The 16,389-nt window shown below is 34.1% G+C and overlaps 1 protein-coding gene across 9 annotated transcripts in view; it reads right to left on the reverse strand.

Moving 5' to 3' along the window:
* RASAL2 (RAS protein activator like 2) overlaps window positions 1-16,389 on the reverse strand; it is a 386,290-nt gene that overhangs the window by 244,873 nt on the left and 125,028 nt on the right. For 4 of the 9 annotated variants that reach the window (XM_067031013.1, XM_067031010.1, XM_059056111.2 and 1 more), the window contains exon 1: window positions 10,187-11,087. The exons of 4 other annotated variants lie outside the window; for them this stretch is intronic. In XM_067031013.1, coding sequence (XP_066887114.1) covers window positions 10,187-10,784 — 598 coding nt within the window. In that variant the 5' untranslated portion in view covers window positions 10,785-11,087. Of the gene's footprint in view, window positions 1-10,186; window positions 11,088-16,389 lie in introns of those variants that run through there. One more of the 9 variants, XM_067031053.1, reaches the window with a different exon arrangement.

Below are 16,389 nucleotides of genomic sequence, written 5' to 3' on the forward strand. Positions count from 1 at the left end.
AAAACTATAATTCAACCCCTAATGAAAACAATACCAGTGACTTACACCAACCTATGCATTCCTTCCCTTCATGTCTGCTTAGTTCTCCCCAGCAAAGGTACATCCTAAAGTTGATGTTAATTATTCTCTTTAAAGCCAGGCTTACATCCCAAATATCTCTAAAGAAAACCTCAGATTCTTGACAACTGCATAACCTTGCTTTTTAATAATCTTTCAATATAGATATTATCCTTATTTTAAATATGAGGAAGGTAAAAGCTCAAAAAAGTCAAACAAACTCACCACGAATTACTTAGCAAATAGATGACATAAAACGAGTTTGAAAACAGGTCTTTATGTCTCCAAAGACCAATATTTTCACTAAAATATTCTGCTTCAAAAATAAGGTGATTTTAAATATCAGATAATTAATCAGTAATAAACTAGAGCTCACCATAAAGATTAATGTACCTCCTTACCATCTTTAAAGTTAACTGTAATATATGCAATAAAAACAGAGCCCGATCATAAGTATAATAATATTTGAAGGTTAATTTTTTTCTCTTATTAAAAAAAATTTGCAAAATTCCAATGGAAAAAATTAAAGAAGTCAAGAACAAATGGAAGTGTGTATACACACACACACACACACACACACACACACACACACATACACACAGTGCTCTTGATTGGGAAGACTACATACTGTAAAAAAATTGCAATAGTTCTTCTATTAATTAAACAGTTAGCAAATAGGAAGCTAAAGTAAAGTATTCCCAGAATTTAAGAATACATTTAGAAAATAACACTTAGACAAAACTGATTTACAAATATATAACTAAGATTGGAACATTTTTATTTATTAAGTCTACTGAAAAAAGATTCCAAGGTGTATCTTCATGAACATACAGCATTATTATTATTTTAAACCATTAATTGAGCTCTTACTATAAGTTAGGTAACATGCTTGGCACATACTATCTGATTTAATCCTTACAATAACTTCATGACATTTGTAATACTAGCTTTATTTTATCATAAAGAAAATAGAGAATCAGATAGGTTATGCATAAATTATAAACAGAAAATTTTTTTTTACTTTTATAATTGGAGAAAAGGCTATTTCATTTTGCAGGAAAAAAAACACCTTATTGCTTTTAGAAATAGAAAAATCTGTGAAATAAGAGAAATTCCAGGGAACATTTAAAAACAGACATAGAGACATTCAGAATATTTTAAACATAAACACTACCAAAAAAGAAAATTACAAGCCAATATGTTTGATGAATATAGATGCAAAAATTCTCAACAAAATATTAGCAAAGCAAATCCAATAACACATAAAAAACACCATATACCACGATCAAGTTGGATTCATCCCAGGGTCACAAGGATGGTTCAACATACACAAATCAATCAGTGTGATACACCACATCAACAAAAGAAAAGACAAAAACCACACGATCATCTCAATAGATGCAGAAAAAGAATTTGATAAAATTCAACATTGATTCATGATTAAAAACTCTTACAGAAGTAAGTACAGAAGGAACATATATCAACATATTAAAAGCTATTTATGACAAACCCACAGCCAACATAATACTCAACAGTGAAAAGCTGAAAGCCTTCCTGGTAAAATCTGGAATAAGACAAGGATGCCTACTCTCACCACTTCTATTCAACACACTATTGGAAGTCCTAGCCACAGCAATCAGATAAGAAAAAAGAAATACAAGGCATCCAAACTGGAAGGAAAGAGGTAAAATTGTCATTATATGCAGATGACATGATATTATAATATAGAAAACCCTAAAGTCTCCACACAAAAACTACTACAACTGATAAATGAATTCGGCAAGGTAGCAGGATACAAGATTAACACATAGAAATCTGCTGCATTTCTTTACACTAACAATGAAACATCAGAAAGGGAAAGTAAAAAAGGAAGCCCTTTTAAAGTCACATCAAAAAAATAAAATATTTAGGAATAAACCTTACCAAAGAGTGAAAGACGTATGTGCTGAGAACTACAAAACATTGCTAAAGGAAACTGAAGATGATTCAGAGAAATGGAAAGATATCCCATGCTCTTGGATTAGAAGAATTAATTTTCTTAAAATTCATATGGCTAAAATGGCCATACAACCCAAAGCAATCTATAGACTTAATGTGATCCCTATCAAATTACCCATGACATTTTTCACAGAACTAGAACAAAAAAAAAAAAATCCTAAAATTTATATGGGAGCATAAAAGACCCAGAATTACCAAAGCAATCCTTAGAAAAATGAACAAAACTGGAGGCATAACCCTCCCAGATTTCAGACAATACTACAGTAATCAAAACAGCATGCTATTGGCACAAAAACAGACATATGAATTAAAGGAACAGAATAGAGAGCCTAGAAATAAACCCGGACACCTATGGGCAATTAATCTTTGACAAAAGAGGCAAGGATATATAACGGAGAAAAGACAGTCTGTTCAGCAAGTGGTGTAATGTAAATGTAAATCAATGAAGTTAAAACATTCCCTCACACCATACACAAAAATAAACTCAAAATCGCTTAAAGACTTAATATAAGACATGACACCATAAAACTCCTACTAGAGAACATAGGCAAAACATTTTCTGACAAAAATCATACCAGTGTTTTCCTAGGTCAGTCTCCCAAGGCAATAGAAATAAAAGCAAAAATAAACAAATGGGAGCTAATCAAACTTATACGCTTTTGCACAGCAAAGGAAATCATAAACAAAATGAAAAGACAACCTATGGACTGGGAGAAAATATTTGCAAACAATGCAACCAACAAGGACTTAATTTCCAAACTATAAAAACAGCTCATACAACTCAATAACAAAAAACCAAGCAACCCAATCAAAAAATGGGTAGAAGACCTAAATAGACATTTCTCCAAAGAAGATACACAGATGTCCAATAGGCAAATGAAAAGATGCTCAACATCATTAATTATTAGAGAAATGCAAATCAAAACTACACTGAGGTATCACCTCACACCGCTCAGAGTGGCCATCATTAAAAAGTCTACAAATAACAAATGCTGGAGAGGGTGTGGAGAAAAGGGAACCCTGCTACACTGTTGGTGGGAATGTAAATTGGTTCAGTCACTATGGAAAACAGTATTGAGTTTCCTTAAAAACCTAAAAATAGTTACCATATGACTCTGCAATCCCACTCCTGGGCATATATCCAGAAAAGATGAAAACTCTATTTCAGAAAGATCCATGCACCCCAATGTTCACAGCAGCACTATTTACAATAGCCAAGACATGGAAACAACCTAAATGTCCATCAACAGATAAATGGATAAAGAAGATGTGGTATATATATACAATGGAATAGTACTCATCTTTAAAAAAGAACAAAACAATGCCATTTGTAGCAACAAGCATAGACCTAGAGATTATCAAACTAAGTGACATAAGTCAGAAAGAGAAAAACAAATACCAGAGGATATCACTTATATGTTGAATCTAAGATAAGATACAAATGAACTTATTTACAACACAGAAACAGACTCACAGACATAGAAAACAAACTTATGGTTACCAAAGGGGAAAGGGGGTGGAGGAGGGATAAACTAGGAGTTTGGGGTTAGCAGATACAAACTAATAAATTTAAAACAGATAGACAACAAGGACCTACTGTACAGCACAGGGAACTATATTCAACATCCTGTAATAAGCCATGATAGAAAAGAACATGAAAAAGCTTATATATATAGTTTATGTGTGTGTGTATATATATATATATATATATATATATATATATATATATAAAACTTATGTGAATCACTTTGTTTTACACCAGAAACTAACATTGTAAATCAACTATACTTCAATTTAGGGACTTTCCTGGTGGCGCAGTGGTTAAGAATCCACCTGCCAATGCAGGGGACATGGGTTTGATCCCTGGTCCGGGAAGATCCCACATGCTGTGGAGCAACTAAGCCCGTGCACCACAACTACTGAGCCTGAACTCTAGAGCTCGCAAGCCACAACTACTGAAGCCCACATGCTCTAGGGCCCGTGTGCCACAACTACTGAGCCCGCATGCTGCAACTACTGAAGCCTGTGTGCCTAGAGCCTGTGCTCCACAAGAGAAGCCACCGCAATGAGAAGCCCGTGCACCGCAATGAAGAGTAGTCCCCACTTACCGCAACTAGAGAAAGCCTGCACACAGCAACAAAGACCCAACACAGCAAAAAAACCCAAAAAAAACTATACTTCAGTTTTTTAAAATTTTTAATAAAAAAAGAATATTTTAAACACATACTGAAATCATGTAGAAAGAAATAATTTGTTACAAAGGATTTAAGTTACAAATAATTTGCTTAGCTCTATACCTCATTTCATACAACTAAATCAATCCCAGATAGAATATAATTAAGCATTTCCAAAACAAATTTTTAAAATAACTATAAGGATGTATTTGTACTAACTGTTAAGATAAATTTTCTAAATAGTCAAGAAATGAAGAAGGATTACAAACATGCTTTAAGGTTTGAATAAGTCTTTTAAACTGCACACATTTTATTTGAAAACAAAAATATCTGGGATAAATGTAAATGATTTAAAACCTACAATGTAGAGTAACTGAAAATAAACAAACTACTGCTACATATACTCAGATTCCACTTGATAGTCAAAAGAAACAAGAGAGTCTACGTGAAAAATACTCAAATATTATATTATAAATATAAACTATTTTATGGAAAAATATACCACTTCACTAATAAAATAAAAAAACAATAGTAATATTATATACCTATTAAATAATCATAAAAATTTTATTAACTAAGTACCTAATAAGAGCTAGATATCGTTTCATTTACTATTTATAATAACCCTACAAGATGTTATCACCATCCCACAACTTTACTGATGAGAAAATGGAGGCTCAGAAAGGTTATGTGAAACTTTCTCAGTCATATAACTAGACAACCGCATGGGTAAAAACCTGAACCTACTCGTCCAACTCCAAAGATCTTTTCCTTTTCCTCACCCTATGCTATGAGTAAAACACAAATCATAGAACTATAATAAAGAAATGCTTAAGCCCAAATTTGGTAAAGTCATGGGGGGAAATTGTACTCATAAATTGCTATGGGCATCATTAATGTGTTATATCTTTCTAGTGGAAAATCTTATAATATATAATGAGCTACGAGATAGTCATATTCTGCAGTATAATCATTCCTAGTATATCCCCAAAGAAATAAGCCAAATTGGGGAAGGGGGGGAGGGGCACATATCCATAAGGAGAAACTGTAATGGAAAAAACTATAAACAACTGAAGTGTCCAACAGAGCCAACTTCAACATTGCAATATAATAGATTAGCAGAGTATCCCCCATCCTCAACATTTTTATTATTGGTCAATAAACGGGAATGTATATGAAACAGTCTTAAATGAAAAAAAGGAATACAACTTACACTGTTTATAACCATTTAAAAATATACATATGCAATGAGAAAAATAAGACAAATTTAAAGTGACAGTGTATTTTTCTCTAAAGCTTCTTAACTTCATAACAAATTATTTTAAGTTTGAGCGTATATATGACTATGTCATATAACATTTTAAAATTTATGCTAGTATATTGCATTAATGACCTCATAATTGGTGAGACCTTTGTTCCCTGATGTTATGGACTGAACTGTGTGACCCTAAAGTTCGTATGTTGAAGCCCTAGGCCCCAGTGTGACTGTGGGCCTTTAAGGAAGTCATTAAGGTTAAATGAGGTCGTAAGGGTGGGGCCCTAATCTAATAGGACTGGTGTCCCTTTAAGAAGAGAGAGAGACACTAGAGTTGCCTGTGCACAGAGTAAAGGCCAAGTGAGAATACAAGAAGATAGCCTTGTCTACAAGCTGAGGAAGCCTCAGGAGAAAGCAGCCCAACCACACCTTGATCTTAGACTCCTAGTCTCCAAAACTGTGAGAAAATACGTTTGTTTTTTTAAGCCACTTAGCCTGTGGTATTTTGTTATAGAAGCTCTAGCAGACTAATACACCCAGAATACATTTATTTAAAAATAGAAGAATTATACTGATATGTCAGATAATTTTAAATACAATAAAGTTATTTGTAAATAGTATAAAATATTAAAGTTCACTGCCTAAGTTTTTAAAAATATATTTATTAACTTCAAAGTTGCTTAACAATAGACATCATAAATATCATAAGTGACAAAACGTTGGACTGACAACTGCAAGACAGCTTAAAAGCAACAGATGAGTGAAAAACTGCTAGCTGGGTAGGGGTTATGCTCACTGAAATGCAAAGATTCTTAGGAGAAATGGCAGGAAAGGAACATATTTCTCTGTATTTTGCAAAGAGGTCTCTTTTGTTAATTCATTACGATATAAAGCAAATAGAGAAGATCTGAGGTATTATATAAGTTCTTATAATAACTAGACCTTACTACTATTTATTATATGTACATCTTATGAACTGAGTACTCTTATTTTTTTTCTAATTTAGGTACTGACTCCCTAGAATAAGTGAGGAAGTCACTAGTTACTTAATTAAATAATGTGCTGTGTTCCCAGTACCAAGAGCAGTGTCTGTTGATTTAATGTGTAAGTTCCTTTTGAATTAGATTTTTTATTAATAAGTTGATTAAATTTGAATGAGACTATTAAAAGAAAACTATCTTGAAGAAAAAAAGTAAAGCTTTCTAGTTCCCAAGTTAGGAGGTCTTTAAAAATGTAACACGGGGCTTCCCTGGTGGCGCAGTGGTTGAGAGTCCGCCTGCCGAAGCAGGGGACAAGGGTTCGTGCCCCGGTCCGGGAAGATCCCACATGCCGCGGAGCGGCTGGGCCGGTGAGCCATGGCCGCTGGGCCTGCGCGTCCGGAGCCTGTGCTCCGCAACGGGAGAGGCCACAGCAGTGAGAGGCCCGCCTACCACAAAAAAAAAAAAAAAGTAACACGGGGAGAGAGGATATTGTTATTAATATGACATTACAGATAAAGACAACATATTAACTGTAACCAGAAAGGAGAACTACATAAGGTATATTTAATTTCTTTTCCTACTTTTTTTTTTTAAGCTTTCAGTCCTATCTATACCTACTGACAGAGGAAGATAAATAATTTAGGAATAAAATTGCTTCCCAGTAATTTCTCCTTTTAAGTATTATACACATGGGATATATATAGTTTACATCCCATGTATATTTATATTTTATAGTTTCTTCTGAGTTTCACACAGCTATAAGTGACAGTTATGTAGACTATATGGTATTTTGTTGATTTGATATGTCATAATCTGTTTAGTTAATCATCTTTTATCGGGTGTTTCCATTTATTTCCACTATTGCAAGCATGGTGACACCATCAGACATGGGCCCAAAGCAGTTGGAATTACTTTTAGCTATAAGAAGCACAAGTTTTATTTTTTATATTGTAGCAGGTGAAGGAATATATACTGTACAGCTGGAGGGTTAAACATAGTACAGTAGTGAAACCTCTGAGCTTTTACTTCTTCAATTGGTTAGTAATCCTGAGTATGGTATATTTCATTGCTTTAAGCATGAGATTAACTGTACTCAGCTATGACACAAGGAATTGTTACTTGTATATGCTCAGAACATACACATGCTCAGAACAAGTTCAGATTCACAGAATTTAAGACTAGCACATTACAACTTATTTACGTTTGGTAATTATAACAAATTCAATGATCAGGTATCCTCTTTCTCTTTCCTATTTTTTTAAAACTATATCCCTATAAGTTCACTTTCTTAATAGAAACAATACCAAATATATACTGAACACTGTAAATCAACTATACCTAAAAAAAAAATTTTGACTGAAAAAAATGAAAACACATTAAAATATATATATATATATATATATATATATATATATATATATACACTGAACAACAGCTATGTGCCAAACACTATTTTAAATGTTTTAAATACATACTATATTATTTAATGCCCCTCATATGCTGCAATTCCTATCAAACAAGAAAAGTAACAAACACTAGTGGGTTTCAAATTTTAAAATATATTGATTTTCTTAAAGATATCTATATTTTAATAATCCCACACCTTGCCATAATATTATAATAGCAACTCTGACACGTTCTACTCATACAGCATTTGTGAATAAATGATCCATAAACTATAATTTACATAGTATTTCCAAATTTCATTTATCACTTTGTAAGAAAGAAATTACTATCCCATAAAAATGTAAAGAGAAATTCAGAGATTAAATTTCAAAAATGAGAATTGGCATAGATGGAAGTAGAATTCAGGTATCCTGGGTCAAAGTATTCTTTCCCCTGTGGGGAATGAAAAATGAAGAAAGGTTCACAACTGCAGAAAGTTAGAAAACCACTTACGTAGACTCTAGGCTGGGTAGAAGCTACCGCCCAAAGAGAAAAGGAAATCTCTACACAAGAACTAGCTCCAGTCTTTGTATTAAACAGTATATTTGTGCCTTAAGAGCTTGACTCTCCACTAGTGAAGCACTTAGGAGATATCATAATTGCCTCTATTTAAAAACTGCTGATCTGACTGGTAGGAACACTATGTACTGTTCTTTACTTCCCGGACCTCAAATCCCTTATAATAGCACCTTAAACTCTGTTTAAGCCTCCATTTGCATAATTATTATATGATTAGAATGTATAAGATATTATGAAGCAATAAATATAGAATATTTTATATCACTTTAAGTAGATAGACCATAAATGTGGAGAAAGCAAGGACACATTCTCAGAGCACCTCACACATAAGTGGGCTACCAATAGGTTGGCACAGTTGCTAAAAACTAAGTTAACTACAAAAGTCCAAAAATGTTTGTAAATACAAATACCAAAAAAACCCCAAAAACCTATAGCCTTCTTTTATCAAATGTATACATGTTAACCACTGAGAGGCACTGATTCTAAGAATTTCTTTTAAACTCTTTATTTCCTTTGATGCTCCTTTACTTATTAGATCATCCTATGATCACCTGGCAAGGAAACAGACATACTAGTGTCCAAGGAAATGCAACAACCTAGCCTTTCAAAAATTTTAGCAGAATGTTAATAGAGGCACATCAAGAAAGACTTTATTTTTTTGGTAATTATCTATAAGCCAAGGGTAAGAAAAAAACATATTTACTTAATAGTATAATTAAAACTCATCAGGCAAAGGGAAATCTAAGGGAGGACAAGGTTTAGGAGAAATACTGAATTTCTGGCACAAATATATTTGGAAAATTACTCACTGATATTATTTTTAAAGAAATTAAATTGTACTCCAATAAGAAAATTATTCAATAATTCCCACAGTTTTAGAAAGAGTTTAAACTTCTGCTGATGTGGTCAATCTCATAACAAAGATAAGATAAAGTTTTCTAAAGTTAAGAGCATATACAAAAGTTTCAGTGTTAAGGTTTTCAAACACAAAAAACAAACACAGGTCCTAACTCACAATTGGAATACTTCGTCAGATAAGGTCAATCATTTCCAAGGCAATCAGATAAAAATTTAAGTTCTTTTTGTAGTTTAAAATGCTATCATCAATATGAAACTTTTTAAAATTTAGACAAGTCCTAAATGAGTTTTTTTAAACGTTGACGACTCTTGTTACCTGAAATGCATCAAACACGAATTTCTATTTTGTCATCTAAAGAAATATTCAATATTTGCATCTTCTGCTTCCACATTCAAATTGTATATTACTATGACATGAGCAAATCAAAAGCCCCACTTATTAAAAGCTATCAATACACTTCAGCTCTAAATAGTTCTCTCTAATAACATTTGTCAATTTTTATGAAGAGATAATAGTAGAAATTCTACCTTTTAATTCTCAACTTTGTCAGAAGATGATTTGATAATTTATCCCTCTAAATTGCATTTAATGTAATCAACGGGATTAAAAAGGGTAAAAGACAAAACAAAACAAATAGTTTTACACAGGCCCCAAAACAGAGTTCAAGAGTACAACGTAATAAAAAACTTCTTCTAAATCCATTTTTTACTATTAATTACTATCATTCATTGAGTCTCTAAAGCAGTGTTTATTACTTTCTAAAAATTGTACTAATTAAGTAAATTAGTTTATAATAAGTAAATAGAATGGTTTAACTTACTATAAAACACAAATATTAAAATTCCAATAGTCATTAAATCTGAGCCCTCCCTCTTTCCCCTTATTCATCACAATATACCTTCTCTTACTGGCTCATTCGTTGATTCTCCTTTTAGACTCAGCATCCTGGAGAAGCCATTGGAAAGAGTAGAGAAAATGTCACGGATGAAATATCCCTGCTGCTCAGATTCCACTGACCCCACTGAAGTCGGCCACGGTCTAACAAATCTGATACTGCAGTGGTGTTCTGGCTCTGAAAGAGATCTGCTGAATGGAACCCGAAGTGACCGAGTGTTGACCAGGTTCTGCTTCTCCATTGATGTTCCAAGGACCTCATTAGCAGAGGAAGAAACATTATCCCCAATCGTCTTTGGCAGGACCTCTTGTTGTGGTTCATCCAAGCCTCCTTTATTATTTTGCAATTGCTCCCGTTTGCCACCTTTCCACCTAAAGCTGGGATGTGTTTGCCACTGATAAGCACCCAGTGGCTTTCTTAGATTGGAAACAGCCTGTTCATTTTTCTTCCTCTTGCTTTTCATTGGACCACACCATGGATAACTCTTTACGCTTGTTCCTATCTCTGAATGTGCATAATCAGGTTCTGACAAAGATCTTCGATAGCTCGGAGGACACGGTGATGTTTGTCTCCTAAAGATGCTCATCTTCCATGACTCCATTTTTTAACAACTTCTTGAAACTTTAAATTTCCACTGCTCTGCAGTCTTTGCAGTTGAACCACACTTGTCCGTGCAGTCCAAAACATTCAACTGCTTAAGCAGCTTTCTTTGTGCGGCTTTGAACCACAGCAGATGTTGCTGCTTAAGAGCTGGTGTCATGTTATTACCCCATTTTCCCAGATCTCCGAAATTTCAGCAAGCACCCAAAAACCTCCTGTCTGAAGCAAATTATCTTCATAATACAGCAAAAGATCATCTCGCTTCCTGCAGTAGGTTATATTTCTGCACTGGGTTTTCAGGAAATGGTGTTTTTTAAAAATGAGAAGTGAAATGAAAGCGATAAAAAATCCCACACACACCTTTATGGACCAATAGCAGTTAAGTGTTCACTATGTGAATGACACTGGGTTAAAAACAGATTGTGAAAGTACTCAAGCTGACATCCACACTTTCTGGAAGAAGAAAAAAATCTGCCTAAAAGCCTGCTCTCTAAGTGACAGCTCTTCAGAATAGTTTTTAAAGTTTGCATTACAAGAAAATCCTTGCTATTTACACCACAACTTCTCTCAGAGTTAATACTGTTTTTCAACTAATAGGTAAAGTCATATACTGTTTTGTGCAAGTAGGCACTGCAAAGACGAGGAAAAATGGACAAAAGAATGCCAAAATATAAAGCCATTTTTAATGTAAACATACTAGGGAGAATTTGAAAAGCACAAATGGATTTTTTAAAAAAAGAAAAGGGATAGAGGATATTTGCTATGAACTATAGCAAAGGAAAAGGGAAGTCTTGAGGCAACATCTGTGGAAACTGGAACACAGGAAAGTACATACTTAAAATGATTTCTAGAAGGGAAAAGTTTGCTTTGAAAATCTAATTGGGATAAGTTGTCTGGAAAAATATTCCCTATCTATTTAACCAAAGAAATTCCTTTATTCCTCTTTGTGCTATTTACAACTTTAAAAAAAAAACAGAGCTGACTACCTAAAATTTTGTTAAAGCAAGTACCGCCAAGTACCTTATATTGAACCAAGATCATGAATGCCAAGTTTTTGGCTGGTTAATTTTTTTTTTTCAACTGTCTGCTCATAAACTCCTGAAAATAGAGGTTTCAAATGGAAAGCCTGACAGACTTTAGACCAACAATAAAAGAGATATAACACGGCAATCAAATCACTTTGCAAGTTGTATAAAAAAATGTTGATTTCATGTGGAAAACTAAAAAACCATCCATTTATTTGTAGAATATGTACAATGAAAAACAGTTCTTACACTAAGTCTCTTTCTTATTACTGCCAAATAGTAAAGTTGGTAACATACCTATTCTTTGAAACATATTAAAATGTTCTAGTTATTTCCATTATCATAAAGCAATAATCTCATCTTCACTTGTTTATACAGTCTGTAAATTTACACATTTCTATATTAAGGAAATTTTGAAGAACTTGGCTTTCCCAAAAGCATAATATATCAAACTAGAGAGTTTACAATCGTAAAATTTTCCTTTGTTTTAAAAAAATACTTAGAGGGCTTCCCTGGTGGCGCAGTGGTTGAGAATCCGCCTGCCGATGCAGGAGACACGGGTTCGTGCCCCGGTCCGGGAAGATCCCACATGCCGCGGAGCGGCTGGGCCCGTGAGCCATGGCCGCTGAGCCTGCGCGTCCGGAGCCTGTGCTTCGCAACGGGAGAGGCCACAACAGTGAGAGGCCCGCATATCAAAAAATAAAAATAAAAAAAATAAAAATAAAAAAAATAAAAAAATACTTAGAAATGTCAATCTGCATAAAGAGAAAAACATTAAGTTCTAATCTCTATTTATGGCACATCACACAATCCACAGAAACTAATCTGTGATGGAAAATAAACTTAAATGTAAAATATAAAATGATAAAGCTTGTAAAAGAAATCACAAGAGGGCTTCCCTGGTGGCGCAGTGGTTGAGTCCGCCTGCCAATGCAGGGACACGCGTTCATGCCCCGGTCTAGGAGGATCGCGGCTGGGCCCGTGAGCCATGGACGCTGGGCCTGCGCGTCCGGAGCCTGTGCTCCGCAACGGGAGAGGCCACAGCAATGAGAGGCCCGCGTACACCAAAAAAAAAAGAAATCACAAGAGAACATTTTTGTGAACTGAAGGTAAGCAAAGATTTTTTAGAATACAAAACGTAATAACCATGATATGAAAACATTAATAAATATGAATTCATAAAAATCAAAACCTTAGTATGTCTAATAAGACATACTAAGAAATCAACAAGCAACCTATAAAATGGGAGAAAATATACACAATACAAACATCTCACAATTTGTACCACAAGATATAAAGAACTCCTACAACTTATTAATAAAATGAAAAACCAATTTTTAAAAATAGGCAAAGAGAGCTAAACAAATCCTTCATCAAGAAAGCTATATGAATGGTCAATAAGCATATGGAAAAAGTACTCAACCTCATTAGGATTTAGAGAAATGCAAATTAAAGCCATGATATATCACTCACATTCACCAAAATGGCGAACACTTAAAAGAGCTAATAACACCAGACGTTGGTGAGGATGTGGAGCAACCAGATATCTCATAATTAGTAATAAAAGTATGAAATGATACAATTGCTATGGAACAAACCTGACAAAATTTTTTTACAAAGATAAACATACATCTACCCAATGCACATCAGTTCCACTCACAGGCACTTACTCAAGAAAAATGAAAATATACAAACTTGTACTTCGATCTTCACAGCAGCTTTATTTATGATACACATAAACTGAAAACCACCCAAATATCCATCACAGTAGAATGGATAAACAAACTGCGATGTTTTCATACAACAGTATACAACTCAGCTATAAAAAGAATAAACTACTAATAACAAAACAATGTGAATGAATACCACAGATATTATGCCAACAAAAGAAACTAGACACAAAAGAGCACATACTGTATGATTCCATTTCTACAGAGTTCTAAAACAGGCTAAACTAATCTACAATGGGGGGAAAAAATCAGGAAAGCAGTTGTCAGGGGTGGAGAGCATTACTAACAAGAAAAGGACACCAGGAAACTTTCTGGGGTGATGGAAACTTTCTAAGTCTTGATGTACACGTATGTTTATTTGTCAAATTCATCCAACTGTTCCCTTAAGATTTATGCATTTTTCCATAATTAAATTTTACCTTAAAAAACTGTAAATACAGTACTCTAGTTAGTAAGTTTACTTATCCAGTGTAATGGGTTAGCAATTCTGAAAGCACTTTCTGTGTATTTTAGGCTTGAGGAAAGGAGTAAATACATTGAAGAGGATGAATGAATACATACATACAGACAGACAGACATACCAATACTGGAATAAACCAATATTATGCAACTCCTGATATGATGAACTGTGAAAGAATAGCTTGTGATTTATTCCTGCCAAAAAAAATGCATAACCTAAATTTAATCACAAGTAGCATCAGATAACCTTGAATTAAAGAAGATCTACAAAATAACTGTATCCTTTGCTTCAAAAATGTCAAGGTCAAGAAAATCAGAGAAAGGCAATTGAACTGTTGTAAATCAAAGGAGACTACGGAGAAACAATTAAAAATAATGTATAATTTTGGATTTGATCCTAAAGTGGGGGGGAGAAGCTATAAAGAACATTATTGGGACAACTGACAAAATTTTAATATGGATTATGGATTACATAATAGAATCATACCAACATTAAGCTTCCGATTTTGATTATGAAAGAAAATGTTCTAATCTTAGGAAATTCACACTGAAGTATTTAGGGATCTAGAGGCATGATGTTTCCAAATTACTCTCAAATGACTCAAAGAAAAAACTATGCATGTAAAGGTAGATAAAATATAACCAAAGAAATGGGGCAAACTGTACACAATTATGGAATCTAGGTAAAGGGTATATGGGAGTTTCTTGCACGCTTACAAATTTTCTATAGGTTTGAAATTTCATCAAAATAAGATAATACACAAGCAAAATATTTTAAATTTCAAACTACTTCCTTTGGGTCTGTAAGATATTTTTATTATTAATACTGTAATGGTCCCTATTTCAGAGTATCTTTTGAGTAATACATATAACAAAGTATCTAGTTTCACAGGTTTCATGAGAGGGAACTTAATCAAGATCACCCTATTAAAATACCTCAGTGAAAAATTAAATTAAAACTATAATTTTGAGAAAAGTTGCACCATAGGAGTAGAACTTGAGCCCCATAATCAACATTGTAAAATTCAGAGACTCAATGTTAAATGAGAAAATACTTTTACACACTAAATAGGTAAGGTAAAAATAATTGCCAGTTTCTAAGGAACTACTACAATTCTTCTAACCATAAACTTCTCTATTTAAGGAATATGGAAATGGAAAATATTAAACAGCACAGAAAAACATTCAAGCAAAATCAGAAAGCAAAAGAACTATAGATTGAGGAAGTGACAGTCTCTAAGTAGGAATAATCAAAGAAATGAAGAGATTCACCTCTCTCACAGTTGGCTAAAGGTGGATTTGGCAAGTGCTTCAAATTATCTTCTATCATTATGAAAGCCTAATATCATTTATGTTAGTAATTTCTCCAAGTTTTATCTTTCATCTAAATATAAGACAACTTGACACTCTTCGTTTTCTGAATTTTATCAAATATATATAATGAATTTATAATTTTTAAGAAAATATTCACAGGTTGTATAATTTTTAAAATTAGAAACAATGACACTAGTGCCACTGAACTACCACATTCATTATGAATCCTAATATAAGAATTGGCTGCTGATTGAAGTGTCATAAGAACATTACTGCCACCTCAAGTATCAACTAATTATTATTAATTTTCTTAATAGTAATTTGTAATATTTAAAGCACAGCTTTAAGAACCACTCTGTTGCTAAGTCAAAAGAAACATCTGAATTCTCTAAATAAACATACAAGAGCAATATTTTACCTTTTTTTTTTTTTTTTTTTTGCGGTATGCGGGCCTCTCACTGTTGTGGCCTCTCCCATTGCGGAACACAGGCTCAGCGACCATGGCTCACGGGCCCAGCAGCTCCGCGGCATGTGGGATCTTCCCGGACCGGGGCACGAACCCGTGTCCCCTGCATTGGCAGGTGGACTCTCAACCACTGCGCCACGAGGGAAGCCCCAAGATCCATATTTTAAATTGTTATTGAGTACCTGCCATGTATCAGGCACTGTATTAAGACTAGAGGGGCTTCCCTCGTGGCACAGTGGTTGAGAATTCACCTGCCAATGCAGGGTACACGGGTTTGATCCCTGGTCGGGGAAGATCCCACATGTTGCGGAGCAACTAAGCCTGTGCACCACAACTACTGAGCCTGCGCTCTACAGCCCACGAGCCGCTACTCCTGAAGCCCACACGCCTAGAGCCTGTGTTCTGCAACAAGAGAAGCCACCACACTGAGAAGCCAGTGCACCACTACGAAGAGTAGTCCCCGTTCGCCACAACTAGAGAAAGCCCGCGTGCATCAACGAAGACCCAATGCAGCCAAAAAATAAATAAATAAATAATTTTATTTATTTTAAAAATAAAGACTAAAAGAACAAAAAAAAGAATAGAACACTGTCCCTGCCCTCTTGGAACTGC

The sequence above is a fragment of the Kogia breviceps genome, chromosome 1 (genome assembly GCF_026419965.1).
Source record: "Kogia breviceps isolate mKogBre1 chromosome 1, mKogBre1 haplotype 1, whole genome shotgun sequence".
Classification (NCBI taxonomy): domain Eukaryota; kingdom Metazoa; phylum Chordata; class Mammalia; order Artiodactyla; family Physeteridae; genus Kogia; species Kogia breviceps.